The 17,158-nt window shown below is 40.0% G+C and overlaps 2 protein-coding genes across 6 annotated transcripts in view; both read right to left on the reverse strand.

Moving 5' to 3' along the window:
* The window catches only part of dyrk4 (dual-specificity tyrosine-(Y)-phosphorylation regulated kinase 4), a 45,804-nt gene extending 40,089 nt beyond the window's left edge, over positions 1–5,715 (reverse strand). For all 3 annotated transcript variants that reach the window (XM_007553257.2, XM_016672072.1, XM_016672071.1), the window contains exons 1-2: positions 5,669–5,715; positions 3,536–3,605 (exon numbers count right to left, since the gene is read on the reverse strand). In XM_007553257.2, coding sequence (XP_007553319.1) covers positions 3,536–3,605; positions 5,669–5,700 — 102 coding nt within the window. In that variant the 5' untranslated portion in view covers positions 5,701–5,715. The remainder of the gene's footprint in view (positions 1–3,535; positions 3,606–5,668) is intronic.
* Positions 5,716–6,359: 644 nt separating this feature from the next.
* wfdc1 (WAP four-disulfide core domain 1) overlaps positions 6,360–17,158 on the reverse strand; it is a 16,962-nt gene continuing 6,163 nt past the window's right edge. For 2 of the 3 annotated variants that reach the window (XM_016672038.1, XM_007553260.2), the window contains 5 exons: positions 10,023–10,218; positions 9,866–9,949; positions 9,443–9,583; positions 8,163–8,213; positions 6,360–8,075 (listed from right to left, as the gene is read on the reverse strand). In XM_016672038.1, the coding sequence (XP_016527524.1) occupies positions 7,987–8,075; positions 8,163–8,213; positions 9,443–9,583; positions 9,866–9,949; positions 10,023–10,218 (561 nt within the window). In that variant the 3' untranslated portion in view covers positions 6,360–7,986. Of the gene's footprint in view, positions 8,083–8,162; positions 8,214–9,442; positions 9,584–9,865; positions 9,950–10,022; positions 10,219–17,158 lie in introns of all 3 variants that reach the window. The other variant, XM_007553261.2, reaches the window with a different exon arrangement.

Below are 17,158 nucleotides of genomic sequence, written 5' to 3' on the forward strand. Positions count from 1 at the left end.
ATTTTTAAAAGCCAGTACTTTTTTACTTTTACTTAAGTAAAATGTTAATGTGGTACTTTGACTTTTACTTGAGTACATTTTTGACTGTGTATTTGTACTTTTACTTAAGTACATTTTTTGAGTACTTTCTCCACCACTGGTGTTTGCACACTTCCATCAACAGCAGAGCTTATCGTTAGCTTAGCGCCAGTTTCTGATATGGCTGACATGGGCAACCACCCAGGGCGGCATCTTTATATTTCAGTAACAAGATGGCAGTAGGCAGCTTGAAGGTGCAAAAACAGTTACGTAAACGATAAGTCTTAAATTATGCTGTAGGAAATAACGAAACACAGCGAGCTGTGAGTCAGCTCCTCTTATATAATAACTGTATTTTAGATCTGACCAGATTACACAACAACGCCCCTGGGCCTGTATGGAGAGAGAGAGAGCGATGGGGGAGTACGTGAAAAACCGACGGCCTGAAGCCAGCCACTCATTAACTCAACTCCCTGGGTGGCTGTCCAAACCACATTCCTCTCACACCCAATTAATGTTTGTCAAGCTGAAAGGGTCCCTGAGTCGCCATGGCAACCTGAAGGCGTCGCACTAAACGACCCGGCCTGGAAGAAGACTCCAGGTCGGCGGTGCCCACGGTGCCGAGGGCGCCGCTAAAACAGAGCCACAGGCGTCTCTGTTGGCACAAAGACAGCTCACAAATTTATTTAAAGCTGAACCCACGGCAACACACACACACACACACACACACACACACACACACACACACTGAATGAGTAGAAAGGTGATTTAACGGCTGCAGCGGACCGTCGTCGGTTAACAAAAAGCCCCTGATGGGCGGTGAGGTCGCCGTGGTAACCTCAGTGACACCGATATGTGAATGTGTGTCAGCAGAGGCGAGCGCTCCCTCTAAATGACCCGTTTCAGTTCGGAGGGTCCGGTGTCAGCGTGGGACAAAGCTGTGATGAGTAACTCTATCAGGCCAGGGTTCAACAAAATAACAGGGCGACACGCCACCATCAGGGGGGCAAGAGGCTGGCTGCGGCGCTGCCTGCAAAAATAAACAGATGGTAGCGCTGCTAGCTTGGAGCTACAGAGTCGGTGGTTTGAATCCCAACCTGACTCTCCCTGGGTACTCCTCCTTCCTCCCACAGTCCAAAACATGACTGTAGGTTGTCATGTTAGTAATCGATTATTCTTAATCGATAAATCGGATAAAAATGCAAATAAACAAATAATTCACTGAATTTTTAAAAAATTGTAAATAAACATTGCATTGCCTAAAATGCACTAACAGCATTCCTGTAGTGAACACAAGGATGCTGCAGCTAATAAATCCTTAACATCAACGTGAAAATCTCAGGCCTTTCAGCTTTACTTAACATCAATACGGTGTAGAAATGATCTGTGGATTATTTTATTGATTTACTGATTAATATCTGAATAGTGGTGCTAACTAGGAGATTTTTAAAATGATCTTTTATAGAATTTAAACCGGATGAAGCTAAAACTGTCACTTGGAAAGTTCAACATGCAACAAATTTAAAGATTTTTTTAATCTTAAATGCAAAGTGTATAAATTTTTTGTATAGTTTTGGTTTAATTACTGCTCTGAGTGTGTTGATCTTACAGTAATGGCCATTTTTTCTGTTTGTATTCCAGTTAACAGTTAATTGATTACTAAACTAGAAGACGGTTATTTCAATAATTGATTAATTGTTAAAATCTATTTATAGATAGCAGCGGCCATTACTACTACAACAAGTAGAGCGCTGCTGAGGAACGCTTAAGTCCTTCTTCTGCAGGTCGTTTTGGGGTCAGAAATTGTTCACACAGAAGTCCGACTGCTGCCTCATTTAATTAGCAACAGAAACAATCACAATGGATTTCAGCAACAACGAAAAAAAGAGTCAGACGCATAACCATCAAGATCTGCTGTGTGAACTTAGCTTATGAAATACCAGACATATATATTCATTACTGCATATAATGTTATGATGAAGACCGGCTCACATCGGCATGCTAGATGCTTGAAGTGGCAGACGATATCTGGATTTATTCACTGGTTAATACAACTAAAATGTTTCACCCCTTGCAGTGGCAACATAAGAGACTGTATAAAGTTTAATGCTTAACAAAATGTGCTTCACTTCATCCCCTTTGGGCATAAAACAGATTAAATATCAAAACATTATAAGCTCTACATTATTAGAAGCATTAAGACATATTATAATGCGCATTAATGAGGGAAAAAAAGAAATAAATTTAAAGATTAGCTGAAAGCATGAAATACCTACAGGTCCTGAAACAGGGAATTATGCCTATTGTGGTGTAAAAGGCTGAATGTGAGCTTCAGCAGTGAGTCATATTACATAAAAACAAACACAAAGAAAAATCCCCTCTGCTGTTCAGGAGTGTGACGCGTCAGTTCAAGGCAGCTGCTTGCATTTCATTCTGTGATGACGCAGGTGCATTGATGTCCCAACTTAGAAAGTGAGGAGGGACTTCTGAGCACTTTAACATCTTCAGTTAATGCCTCAGACAGGCTGCAGTTCTCAGGTTAATGAAAGAGAATGTGTGTTTGAAGAGGTTTTCCTCCAGCCAGCGATCAAAAGATAGAAATGGCAGATCGATAAGTTTAGCAGAGCAGCACCAAGACCATAGCTTGGTTTTATTACTTTGAAACATTTTTTCCCTATGTAGTTATTAAAACTGCAGACAAACAAAATATGGCCTACGTATCACTAATTATGCCTAAATTAATCCTTTATCCAGTAGAAATGTGAAGCAACCAGCTTCTTTGTGTCTTCTCCTCCTTGTGAAGGACGTCCATGTCTGTCTTCTGGACATCTGTCCAGTCAGCAGTCTTCCCCTGACTGACGCAGAGTGAGAGACAGTTTAAAAGCTCAGGAAACATCTGCAGGTGTTTTCACTTAATAAATAACACCATGAGTTTCCATTAATTAACTTTTTCACAGTATTCTAATTTTTTTAAGACGCTGAAGTTTGGGTTTTCATTTTCTATGAAACAAAAACGTGGAGTAAATCACCTTGAGGTTTATTTTCTGAGATGACTGTCTAGAAATATTGAACTTTTGTGCAATATTCTAAAATTCATGTCCACTAGAAACATGAGTGCTGCTGCAAAGTGTTTCTCCATTTAGTGGCGAGCTGAAAGCTGTGGTACTTTCCAGGAAGACTCATCGACGGGTTAGCCTGGGTGTCAGAGGAGAGGACCCCTCACAGCATGGGGGCCTCGGGGCCCCAGGGCTAAGAAGTCATGCTCTTAGAGACAAACAGGAACCCTACACCACTCTCTACTGGTGCAGGAATAGCACATGTCCCTAATAAACCATCCAAATAATGTTTTTATTTTACAGGCTGCTGATGGAAATAGAGTTGGTCGCTTTGGGGACGAATATCACAAAAACATGCCAACCTCTATAATTTATAATAATGAATAAGCTGTTTGACAGGCAAGAATAAAAACTCAGTTGAAGAAGTAAACAAAGAAATTAATAACACGTAATCTCAGTACCTTGATAAGCAGCGGAAATGTCCGTTTTCTCTCCTTTAAATGCTTTTCCAGTTTGTGTTTGGAGGCATTTCTGAGGAAAAAGCAAACCCGAGTTTCACTTAATTAAGCAACTGTTTCAGATAATCAAAGTAAATTTAATATCAAAGATAATGCGAGTAAAAAAGAACATATACTCTTCAAATGTTGATTTATTAAGAAGCAGAAGTCCCCTCTGTGAAAACGTGATCAACCGTCCTGTTAAATCATTAACTAGATGTGGTTAACCGCATTGTTTCGCTAGTTACAGCCAATCCTAATTACTACCTACCCTGCAGAATTAATTCAATTGAACCAGTCTGACAGCTCCCTTCGCGACCACACTAAGCGTGCAAGATAATGGATGGATACATGAATGAATAAATACAATTTTAATTATTAATTCATGCTTAGATGAGATTACTAAAAACAAACAACTTGTCCGCTAATATCAATATTGTTATCTGAGCTAATTTCTGCCACCAACTTCTGACCAATCACAAACCGCTCACCAGAGCTCGTATCGATGCTACGGCATTAGCTTAGCTCTGCTGTAGCGTAGCTAAGCTACTAGAGTATTAGCGGTGTGCTCAGACTTCATTTTGCGAACCTTGAACACGGTGAAGCCCATTCCGAACTCGGTCTTGCAGGGAAATTGGTTAAAAAAAAATAAAATAAAATTGATAATAAAAAAATGTTTGGCCACAATGTTGACGGAGCCGGTGGAATCTGTCACTTTTTGTAGTTTCCGCTTTATTGTGGTGCATTCCGCGCATGCGCACGTTCCTGTACCGGCTGCGTGGCGACGTCAGGACGTCCTGGAGGATTTCTCTAATATTCAGATAGCAAAAGTATTCACATTTTAGGGTTTTTTGGAAAACAAAATTGATTGACATAATATGATAGTACTCGTATGAATTGAGACATTTTGAGTCACACTCTACATCAGAAGGTGGCTTTAATGCAACCTAAACATTTCTTGCCAACTGCCAATAAAATTGAAGAAGTGGATTTCTTTGCATTTTTTTATGTCAGTTTTGGGTCATTTTATGTTGATTCTAAATTGCAGCAAACAATAATCAGGATTCTTATATTAATCAATGTTTTGGCACACCAATCATCAACACTTCAGCGACTCATCCAGGAGGTACAGAACCCAGAACATCTAAAGCTCAGTCAAGTTCCGGGTCAGAGGTCATGATTCAACCATAAAATAGAGAGACTGGGCACAAATGGCCTCAAAGGGAAAGATCCAAAACAAGTACCGCTGCTGGCCCAAAAGAACACAAAGGCCAGTCTAAAAAGCAGCATGATGATAATCCTGAAGACTTCTGGGAGAATTTTCTGTGGACAGGGTCAATTTTTAATAAATTAATTAAATTGTTTTTTATATCTTATCTTTGATGAAAATCTGTCAAGAAAAACTAGCATACGGTAAGTTTGCAAAAAATACAGTGAATATGTTTCAGTGAAGCAAACACAAAATAACTTATTCAAAACCTGCTGCATTAAAACTGTCCCTGCTTTTATTGACATGAATTTAAGAAACAATATTTATATTTTAGAAACTCCAGACAAAAACTACTCTCCATGGTTAGTTCTGTAATATGCATTCTGGAATAAATAAACAGCAACAAAGAAATTATCTAGAGTTTTTGAGTCATAACTGGTCTTCAGTTGGATTTTTGTACAGTGACACCTTCTGGACTCAGTTATTAATATAAACCAGGAGTTAGCATTTAGCGTATCATTTATCATGAAAAAGAAAATCGTATCAAAAGAATTTTGATTTATCATCATGATATATTTTAGCTATTTGGTAACTAAGAAAACAAAACTGACAGTCTGATCAGAATTTTTTGATATTTTCTACACTGTTTATTCCAGAAGAGTATAAATTAATTTTAGTAAATAAAATAATAAAAAAATGGTTAAATGCATTAGTTCAGTGATGTAAATCACACTTCTTTGAGTAATCTCAAGTACCTCAAAATATTGCTATGTTTCTAATTTTGCCAGCCTCTAACATCAACACAATTATTATATCAGCATAAAGTTTTAGTTTTTTCCCCCCTAATTACAAACAAACCTTAAATAACGAGATAAAAACTGTCTGACCTTTTCTCTGTTGTCTTGCGCGGTGTGTTCATGGTGATAACCCCCAGCTAAGGTCAACCGGACACCAGAACCGGCACACGGCGGACAGCTGGACCCAAACCCAGCGGCGCAGTGAGCAACCCGCTCTCATACTGATTCACCTTTATGCTGACGCAGCTTTCAGCCAGGTGCTCAGGTGTGACAGAGAGTCCCACCCCCCACCGGGGTCTATGCTTCCCGCATGCTGCCGCAGCAGGAGAGCAGGTCCTGGCTTTCACAATCCTCCTATTATTCATTCAGTCTTCAAATTATTATAAATACAAACGCTAAGTGGTGAGAAAACATCTGAAGTCATGCGAGAAAGTAAAGGAGTGATACCTCTATAGCTCTATAACCATCTCTGCTCACAGCAAATCCAGGAAGTTTTCATTCCTTTAATTTTGCTCAGATTTTCTTTTTCTTGTAAATATAAATGTACAAAAAAAAAACTTGTAGTTTTTTCCACAGATCATCGCTCCCAACAACCTGAAAAGGTTTACAAACATGCTGGTATTTGCAGGTTTGACTCATTTTAAATAACATTCCTGCTGTGAACTTCTTGCCCATCACAACTGATTGATGATATGATTTACATTTAAATCCCCTGTTAGAAATGAAGTAATCAACTGGTGAAAAAACAGATTTCATTTTATTTTGAAGATGACAAAAGGGACAAGTTTGAGTCATAAGGTTTATTACAGTGGAATCGATGTAGCACCAGTCAGAGAGAAACATTCAATTAGTTTTCAGCTTATTCTTCTGTTAGGCAGTAAAAACCAGAGCACCATGTGAACAGAGCATAAAGCTGCTTCAGTTTGCAAATAAAAGCAAATAAATGCTCAGATTTATTATCCCCTCTGCTCCGTCATCTTTTCTGAGCAACACTATCAGAAGTTTTATTATCTTACTAAATTTTAGGGTTTTATGTCCTTGTTGGAACGTAAACAACTGATCAGATGTTTGCTAAAGTATTACTTCAGCTTGTTTTGGTCTAGCAACTAATTCAACCTACTTTCTTTTAAAACAAAACTATGGATATATGCCGACTTTTATTCATGCATGTTAATAACTAATATTTTATTATTTACTACACCCAAAAACCTTTCGGAGCCGATATAAAACCCCAGCTGCTCTGTTCCAGCCTTCACTCATCTGGAATTTATTCTGCTAATTATTTTGCCTCCGAGATCATTTTGGGGTTTAAAGCAGCAATGTCAGCCCTGCAGCTGGATTTATTCACTCGCTGTCCGTTAAACGCTTCGCAGATTTACGAACTCTGGGCAGAACGAGGACGAGCGCCACATGGTCCTGGTTCTCTCTCTGATGACCAGTTTGTTTGGATTGTTGCCGGGAAAAAAAATGAGAAAACACAAAAAAAGTTTTTACAAACAGCTTTGGTCCACATCGGGCCTCTCCTTTGTTTTCCTGAACACCTTCAGCATTTCTTTGGTTGGATAGCAGGACGCCAGGCGACGGCTCGATGAGGAGGCAGGCGGAGTGAAAAACCTGAGATCTGTTCAGGTGGGAGGAGATCAAACTGGACCGGGTCAACATCTGAGGCCGTATTAAAGTCATCTGACGACAAACATCCTGTTTTAACAGCAGGAGGAGATGATGATTGGAATAAACAGATTAAAATCTCAGAGCTGAAAGAAGAGCTGCAAAAAGCAGAATCTAAACAGGATGTTCATCAGCTGCTCTCAGGTTTTTATTCATGGAACTGTTTCAGTTGATTAATCGAGTCACAATCAGTATATTTCTCATTTCACCTCTTAAGCTTATTTTGAACAATATTAGAAATACTTTAAAAACTGCAAATAAGCAAATAATTAAATTCCTTTTTAGAATAAGAAAATCTATATTTTATTACCTAAAACTCAATAACAGCATTCCTTTAGTAAACCTTCTAATATTTGTATGAAATCTGAACCAGGTGAAGCTAAAATTGCCAGATTTATAGACAAAGCAAGTTTTTTATCTTTAATGCAAAATGTTGATATTTTTGTACAGTTCTGCTCTGACTGTGTTGTTCTCTCAGTAAGCATATTTACTCCAGTTAATTATCAGTTAACGTTTATTTCAATAATAAATTCATTGCGATAAATTTGATTAATCACTTCAGCAGAAGATATTACAACTGATTTATGTGGAGAGTTTTAAAACTAAACCTCTGATCAGCTGATGAACAGGTTTTAGTGTTTTGTTTTCCCTGTTTTGTCTTTTTGCCTTTTGAAGCTCTGGAACACGGCTACAATAAACAAGATAATAACTGTAATCTTATTTCCTGGTCTTAAGCTTTTTCATGCTGACTGTAAGAAGATCAAATCCGACGTGTCTTCATCCGAGATGCTTGTGATGATGCTTCTCGTAGCCCACTGCATTGTTGGAACTGGATCCTGTCAGGAAAACAACATTCAGCTGCAGGTCGGCTTCATTTACCAGCTTGAATTTGTTCCAACTCTCTAAGTCGTCTCACCCAAGTAGTCCTTGTAGTCCTTAAAGTATTTATGCCTCAAACCTCGTCCATCTGCAGGCAGACAGCAAAAACAAAACCTTGCATTAAATATCTTCTATTCATGACTTGTACTGAACTAGAATTAGAAATATTGGTGTTCTCTCCTTCAAAACGAGAATATTTCTCCCAGCAGTTTTGGAAATCAATCATCAGCTCATCTTGTTTGTTTTCCATGTTGTTCCAGTTTGAGGCATTTAAAATAAAAAACAACATTCTGCTCCACAACAACAAGCATAATGTGCTTTTTATCTGGTTTTATGTGAACCCCAGGGGTTCGGTGAACCTGGATCCTGTCAGGAAAACAACATTAGATAGAACCCCAGGGGTTCGATGGAACCTCAGGGGTTCGGCGGAGCCGATGCCGCGGAGGTAAAGACACACTGTGTAAAGTCATGATGACGCCCTGCATTGCCATCACTTGCTGCAGAGGATCACGTTGAACTTCTGTCTTTAATTACTTCAGCAAAACTCAGTTTTTACCAAATTCTGTAGCTTTCGGTGTACTTCTAAATCTGCTCCTTAGTCGCATCTTTTCGGGCCTGCTACTGCCTCTAGTGGCGTGGGGGTGGTAACACAACTAATATAATTACATTACTGAATCAGAATACCGCAAAGTCTTTATTATTTATTATTAATTTTTCATTCTCTTAAGAATGTAGAGCTAATTAAATGATCTAAAGACCTTAAAGTGGTTCCAGTTTCTTTCGATGGCCAACCTGTTGAAACTGTGGCAAATTTTAAATACCTTGGGTCGTTCCTGGACAGTCAGCTCAACTTTGCTGAAAACACCGACTATATTTTGAAGAACTGTTCTCAGAGACTCTACCTTTTAAGAAGACTTGGTGATCATGGGGTGACCCAACTAGACTCTAGCTGGGTCACCCCTATGTCTTGAATTTTGGGGGGGAAATCATATTTTATTTATCGCTACAGAAGGGTTCAGTGAATGCGCATATGAAGCTGGTGGGTTCGGTACCTCAAAAAAGGTTAAGAACCACTGTGCTAAAAGCAGTTAGCCTATCAGTGAAGCTTCAAGCCTAAAATAGCATCTCAATGCTAAATATGTAGCATCTAATGCTGATGCAGTGCACATTTCTAAAGAAGCTCCATGATCAGGGCTTCCTGAAACTCCGGGTTTTGAGTTGAAAATGTTGCTTATTTTATCGATATATCGTTATCTGTTAGTGTGAACTGCATCTCCAGTTCGACCGTCCAGCCAGCAGGGGGCAGTAAAGTCGTACCGGAGTTGGCGCGTTGCTTGATGCACTGGCCCCGGTTTGGGACCCCAGCGGCGGGGTTCCCGGGGTTGATGATGTGGCACTCGTAGCCTGTGGGGCAGTGAAGAGGCTCGTCTCCGTCCTCCGTGGTGCTGCATGCTTCCGCTGGCGGACAGACGCACACAAGTTTTTATTTGAGAATACACGCAGTGATTTAAAAAATGAGTCAGATCTGGGTGAATGAGACCCACAAACACATTCACTCAAAGCAAAGACATTTAGTTAAATTATTGGCTGAAATATATGACGGCGTGTTAGGGCAGGTTGAAAAAAGGAGGACATTTCAACCAAAAAAAATCTCAGAAATGTGATTGTGAAGCTGCACTGATCTTATCGCCCAGTTTTCCAGTTTTTTACTGAGCTTAGCGGTGCTCCTGTTGGACCCACCTTGCAGAACCTCCTCCGGTCCGTCCAGTAGCCAGCCGTTTCCTCCCAGCCATCGAGGTTTGGGCTGAACCAGCCAGTCCAGAACTGCTCAAAACAAACAGCTGATTATCACCGGCCACTGTGAATCAGAACCGGCTGAAAGCTGCTGGATGCTGACCCGGTGGGGGCTGGACGGACTCCAGGCAGGCGTAGATGCAGCCGTTGTAGCAGCAGCGTTTGTGGCGCTCACATTCGGAGTCGGAGCGGCAGCCGGGAACGTCGCAGGCCCGCTCCGGCAGCATCTGGGGCGGCGGCGGGCAGCGGTCGTTCTTCTGGTGCTGCGCGGACTGCGGGTGGCTCGGGTACTCGTAGTCCTGAAAGACAGACGGACGCTGGACTGAGAAGCTGTTTGTCTTCCATGATGACCCCCGGCCTCAGGGTTGGACCTCCTTAGGTCAGAGGAAGAAGCTGTTTCTGATGGGCGGCATGAGCTCCTGGACCTGGGGATGCACCGATTTTCACTTCTGATACCGATATCTGAGGCTGATACAGAAAAACTGCTGAACTGACTCAAACCATTATTTTTTTAAGCATAAAGGTGCTGAATTACAAATTTATTTCAGTACCAGTACAGCCCATTTAAAAACATCAACACCACAACGATAGGACACTTTTCATAAATATTTAACTATTGGTTAAATTTAAAAATAAATGATTGTAATTGTATTTATTTTCTACAGTATTAATTTTGTATTTCATAGTTTTTGTATTTGTATTGCATACTTTTAAAGTGACAGCTTTATGCACCATTTTGTAGCATAATTAAGTAACTATTTTACCTTCAGTTGTTAAAAAAATTCTATATATATCAAATGTGACAACAGAAATTTGACTTCATAATTTACAGCCTTGAAATTGGGCCTCTGTCTCTTTAAGAAGCTCCTGCTCTTTCTGAAGCTCTGGCTCCAGGAAGTCATCCCAACATGGCTCCTCTTTAACCCTTAAATGTTTTTACCAGCGCTGCTCTGAGCAGCAGCTCCTATGAGGACCTCAGCAGCTGTTTGCTAATTGCTGTTGGCTAGTCTGAAGGAGCTGAGTGGGGGAGGAGCTGCGTCTCGAAGGCGGGGCTAGGTCCACCCAGGCGTTTTTATACAGCTGAATGGTTGCCATGGAGATTAAAGGATTTCTCAAACATGCATGAAAGAATCAAGGCAGCACTCCAGGTTTGTCTGTGATCAGGGAAAAACATGGAGGAAACCTCAAAAATGTTAATTTTACATAAAAATACCCTTTAGCTTCATGATATAACATGTTTGTGTCTGTGGTTGTTTTTACTTTTATTCTAGTTTCTTTCACATTTTTCAAATTAAATATTAAAATACATTTTGAGTTTGTCTGATTTAAATGTTATGGCGGATGAAGCATGTTAGCACCCCCTGGTGGAGGGGCAGGGAGAATGTGGGGGGGCTGGGGGGGTGGGGCAGCGGGGTTATTCACCCAGGGCCCCAAACAGGCTAGGACTGTCCCTGGAGGGATCTGCAACATTTAGAACCCAAACAACCATTCTGACCCTCAGTCCACAAATTTAGAGCCACAAAAGAAACTGTTTTTCCAAAACCAGCAATTTATTTCTATTCTAAGTTTCAAAATAAAGATAAAACATAAAACTTTTGAGTTTAGAGGATGAATACAAAAACAAAAATCCTTTATTGGCTATTTAAATATAAAAAGCTCCACAGTTCTCTGTGTTGGTGTTTAACAGACTTCTGGTCATTTTATCTTTAGACCACAAGAGGGCAGCAAAAGGCAGCGAAGAAATAAAGTAAACTGTTGTCTGCAGTTTACTTTGGCACAGTTGGAGGTTTGTGGCTGTAAATGTGAAATAAAGTTTAAACCAGACCAGTGAGGAAACAGGAACACTTTCAACTTTTACACTTTTTGTTTTAGCAACAGGAGAAAACATGGAACGGGGAAAAACTGGAAATGTGACCGTGCTGCAGATTTTTCCATGAATTTAAAGACACTTTATGAAAAAATACATGAGAAAAAGTGAAGTCAGGGTTTACTGTAATAAAATCCATTTGCGTTAAATCCAGAACAATAGACGACGACTTGTACTGCAGCACCAAGTTGGATGAGAGGGAGTCAAGTGTCTTACTGCTGAAAATATTCACCTCACAAGCTGTGGCTGCTTTAAAACAGAAGAAACGTGTTTCTATCAGGTCAGTCTCCACTTTTTATGGTGAGGAAATTAATAAATAACAATCAATCCGTTATAAGTTTCATGCTTCCATGATGCTGTGTGATTGATTTTTCTTCAGCAGGAACAAGAAAACCGGTCAGAGTTTATGAGAAGCTAAAACCTGCTGGTTTAGACCAAAGCATATTCATGTGTAAGAATGGTCTAGTCAAAGTCCAGACCTAGATCTTCCTGAGAATCTGTAGCAGTTTAAAAACTGGTGTTCACAGATGTTCTCCAGGTGGAAACTTTAGCTGATAGAGAAACAATAAAAAATGGGGTTGAATACAAATTCACACCACACTTTTCAGATATAAAATCCCAGAAATATAAATTGAAGTTTTTGGTTGTAAGGTGAGAAAAGTGTTTAAAAATATGTGAACAGTCATTAAAAATCATTTTCCTCCTTAGTTTTGACACTAAGAGTCCTGGACGTCCCTAAAAACTCGCTCAGAGAAATCCTTGTTTCTTATCCAAGAATTGTAATTATGTAATTAGTCTGTGGGCTGCAGACCATCGTTAAAGTGTGTCGTTTATTTGGCAGGATTACTAACTGCTATCCCAGAGGAACCGCGAAGAGAAATGAAAAGGTTTGGTGCCGACGGCGGCATCACGGCCTCTGGCGTGGGTTCAGCTCCGGTTCAGCCTGGCAGCTCAGCAGGCCGAAGCTTTTAGGAGGTTCAGGTTCCTCTGAACAGCCGTGTGTGGCCGAGTCACAGCTGGTAAAAGTTTATCCCAGAGCTCGTACCACTGCACGCTGTCGACTTTGTGCAAAGAAACAAAAAGTACTGTTATGCAACAAACACATGAGGCGAGAAATGCTGAACGAAGTCAGACAACAACAGCTGAAATCTTTTGGGGGAGAAGTTTCTGAACCAGGAAAGCGTTCGGTTCTGAAGGAAAACTCCTGACAGGTCTTCAGCACGGGGGTCATGACCTCCTGCTGGGGGTCATGACCTCCTGACCCGGGATCGACAGAGTCCTGTTTATTTAGACTTTTTTTTATGTAGTTTTGTCTTTAGATACACATCAACATGAATCCAGAATGTAACAAATTGATAAAATGAGATCACATTGTCTTGTTTTAATAATTTAACACCTTTCTAACTATGGAGAGAGGAATGGGCCAAATTACAATAAATAACTTCTGAAATATTTTTAAAATGTGACATTTTTTAGCTGGGAATAAATACAGATCTTTATTAAGTATCTGGATTTTATTTTTAAAAATAGATATATTATTGTGATCACATTGTTCGGTTTAATTCATTTAACAACCTTCTAAATATGGAGGGAAAAACATGCCAGATTACAATAAATAAATAACTTATGACCTGCAGTTGCTTCTTTTTCTTTAAATTGTTCTAATTTATTTATCACAAACTGGGTGAGCAACTCCAGTCTCTATATCTTTATTTTGGGCTGAAACATCTCTAATAAATTTACCAGAAAACGTTAGCCGGTGTAGCTAGGATCAACATTAGCCCTGCCCACTAGCTAACCTTATAATTAATTCTATATTTATTGAATCATTCCTGTATCATACTGACACTTTTAAAAATTAAAATGTCCTGAACCGGGTCTCCATCCCACTGAGTGACCTCAGATTTCAAGAGAAGCTAACAGGAACGTCTCTGGTCGAAATAAACGTTTGATCAGGCAGGAAGTGAAGAAACCAGGAACCCAGAAGGAGTCGCAGTAAGATCCGGATCACAGGAAGGCCTTCTGCTTCTTCTTCTACACTAAAGACCAAATAAACAATTTTTAACTATTAGACGTTTAATCAGCTTTATTTAATATTTCATTTGCTTGCTGTAGCATCAATAAGCTATGTTTGGTTTGCTTTCCTTGACTAACAAAACATTAAGATAACTTCTATCCATCTGTTAGTATCTGATAATTAGCCTCCCACTGACAGTTTCAAGCCCTGGGAAACCACCACGGTTTGATGAATGAGTTCTGTAAAATCTGCTCTAACTAACTTAACGACCTCTGACCTCTTTGCTTGTCTCACATCCGATCAGTTCTTTGTTTCTTCCTGAAGCTAAAGTGTTTCCTTCCTGTTTATGGGAGTTTGTGTTTATTTGCTAACAGGCAGCACATCCAACATCTGACTTCTGGAAACATCATCATCCAGCTACTAGTTCTTTAAACATGTTTGCTATCCGTCCTCCAACCTAAACGTCTGTGTGAAGATTCCTGCTCCGTCTCTTCCTGTGCTTTCCTGCCGCCGGATGCCAGATGGGCCACCATGCTTTAATCCGGAGCTTTATCACACAATCTGGCTGCCGTCTCTCTGATGTTCCAGTGTTTACTTTCCCTCCGTTCTGCCGGCCTGCCCTCTCATCGTACCCCGCCAGCAGGACTGTTCAGTTTTCACGTCCCTCATCATCTGCAGCTTCTTTTATCCTCTGTTAAAAGCAGGAGCGTGATGTTTGCTGTAACATTTGATCTCCGCAGGTTATTTTCTCTTTACTCTGAGCCCGACTGGCTCCAGATCGTTTGTGATTTCAAACTGAGATCTCAGACAGATAAGAGTCTCTGCTTCCTTTGTGGAAGAGCAGGAAACAGGAATGATTCATTCATTCATTCATTCATTCATTCATTCATTCATTCATCTCACAATACACCCTCCAAAAAATTTAACTGAAAAAGCAAAGGATAAAAACAACAAAGAACTAAAAGGTTTAGCATGGAGTCAATCAAATTAAACGAGAAGATAAAGATATTCCACCTGAAGCCATTTAGCTCCCGCACTAAAGAAGGAAAAGTGCAGCTTTAAATTCCTGCTCCTGCGTTTGCATCCAGTTACAGAGAAAAACAGATTTCCAGACAGAGATAAACGGAGAGCTAAAGGTGAGCAGTAGAACCGAACAGAAAGGAGTTACGATAAACGGATCAAAATACTGATGGATTAAAAAAAACACACAGTTTAAATAAAACAGTCTTTAAAAAAATGTGAACAGCAGACAGTGCAGGGTTTGTTGTTATACAAGAATATTCTGAAGGGATATTAAAAACAATTTCCATCAAAAAAGTTTGAAAATGAACAAATAAGGCCATTTTATTTCAAATGGAAAAACGTGATCTTAGTGATCTGGAACTTTTATATGTTGTGAACTTTTTATTATTTAGCTTTTGTTTTATTTATTTTAGAGAATTAGTGGCATGGAACCATTAGCTTCCCCTAAATACCATGCTGGTATAGCGCTTTAGCATTAGCTTCCCCTAAATATCATGTTGGTATAGCGCTCTAGCATTAGCTTCCCCTAAATATCATGTTGGTATAGCGCTCTAGCATTAGCTTCCCCTAAATACCATGCTGGTATAGCGCTTTATTATTAGCTTCCCTAAATATCATGTTGGTATAGCGCTTTAGCATTAGCTTCCCCTAAATATCATGCTGGTATAGCGCTTTAGCATTAGCTTCTCCTAAATACCATGTTGGTATAGCGCTTTAGCATTAGCTTCCCCTGAATACCATGTTGGTATAGCGCTTTAGCATTAGCTTACACCAAATACCATGCTGGTATAGAGCTTTAGCATTAGCTTACACTAAATACCATGTTGGTATAGCGCTTTAGCATTAGCTTACACTAAATACCATGTTGGTATAGCGCTTTAGCATTAGAAGAACTAATGTTTATGATTAGTGCTTTCGGTTTAGCGCCGTTAATGTTTTAGTTGGCTTTGCCCACCGCTGCCACGTCCAAAACTACAGAACTGAATCCTGTTATCTTTTGTTTCACGTTTCCAGAAGAAAATCCAGATTATCAGCCTGATTAATTTGCTAAAAACAGAGAACAGTTCAACAGTCTACACTCATCTCTCGTGCGTTTTTACTTCCAAAGACAAACTGCAGTCTTTTAAATGCTTCCAGTTTATTACTGTCCTGTAACCAATTATGTGTCGTTTCATGGACAACAATCAGAAAGTTTAGAGAGTTCATGTGGAACGTCTCCAACTTCTGCATCCATCATAACTCGGTTCTCTGTCAAGCTGCAGGCCAGATGGTTTCCTTGAATATAAACATCTGTGAAGCCTGATCGAGGAAATATTTAGAAATATCAGGACCTTTTAAACATGCTGTGAAGCATCTGTCTGTTTCCATTCATCTGTAGGTTTTATCAGTCAGATCAGAGTGAGACTGGATTCCTGGAAGGTCTCATTCAGGATTTATTTATTAGAATCAGGATGCTTTGTTGGGTGCCAGCAGTTCTCTCTGCTCTGTGTTTTTAGCCCAAGGCTAAAGATTCGCAGATGGTCAGACGAAGACAGGGAGGCACAACTGTTTCTGTTTGTCTGCAGGCCCTCTGTCTTCATACCAGGTGGAGTCAGAATGCTCGGCTCCACTTCGCATGAAGGGAAAAGCCACGATGCTCGCATCAGTCAGTGCAGCGGCATGCCGCGGCAGATCCCTGAGCCAGATGGCGCCACGCCTGCAGGAGGTTTAGCATCAGGCCCCAGGTTGGGCTAATGTTAAATTAAAAATTAAAAAAACTTCTTATCTTCAGTTTTCTGGGCTGGGCTCGCGCTGCATTCTTGAGACTAATGTCTCTGTAGCATCTTTAAATAATCCTGAAATGCATGTTGGTGCTTTTCTTTTGTCTTCCTTTTTAAGTATTTTTACATTTATTAATGTTAGGAACAGTCTCAACACATTCAGTTATTTGTAGCCATTAGTTTTATTTTTTATTAGCTCATTCTTTTGTGTTCAGTATCTTAGCTTGTGTTTTGTTCTTCGTACATTTGGATTTATTTCTCTTGGATCAGTGACTTTTCCCTTGATTTGTAGGTTTTTTTTGTGATTTTTCCCTCAGATTAGTTCACCTGCACACAGAGTTTGAAAAAACATCACACACTCCAGACTGGTTTCAGAAAAGCTTTCATCCAGATGAACCTGCAGGTCGTTTTAACCTGTTGGTCTCAGGTTGTCATTCACAATGACAGGGGTGTCAAACTCCAGTCCTCAAGGGCCGCTGTCCTTCAGTGTTTGGATGTGCCACAGGTAAAAAACAGTGGAATGAAATGGCTTAATTACCTCCTCCCTGTGTAGATCGGTTCTCCTGAGCCTT

This window comes from Poecilia formosa, unplaced genomic scaffold (assembly GCF_000485575.1).
Source record: "Poecilia formosa unplaced genomic scaffold, Poecilia_formosa-5.1.2 Scaffold55, whole genome shotgun sequence".
NCBI classification, from domain to species: domain Eukaryota; kingdom Metazoa; phylum Chordata; class Actinopteri; order Cyprinodontiformes; family Poeciliidae; genus Poecilia; species Poecilia formosa.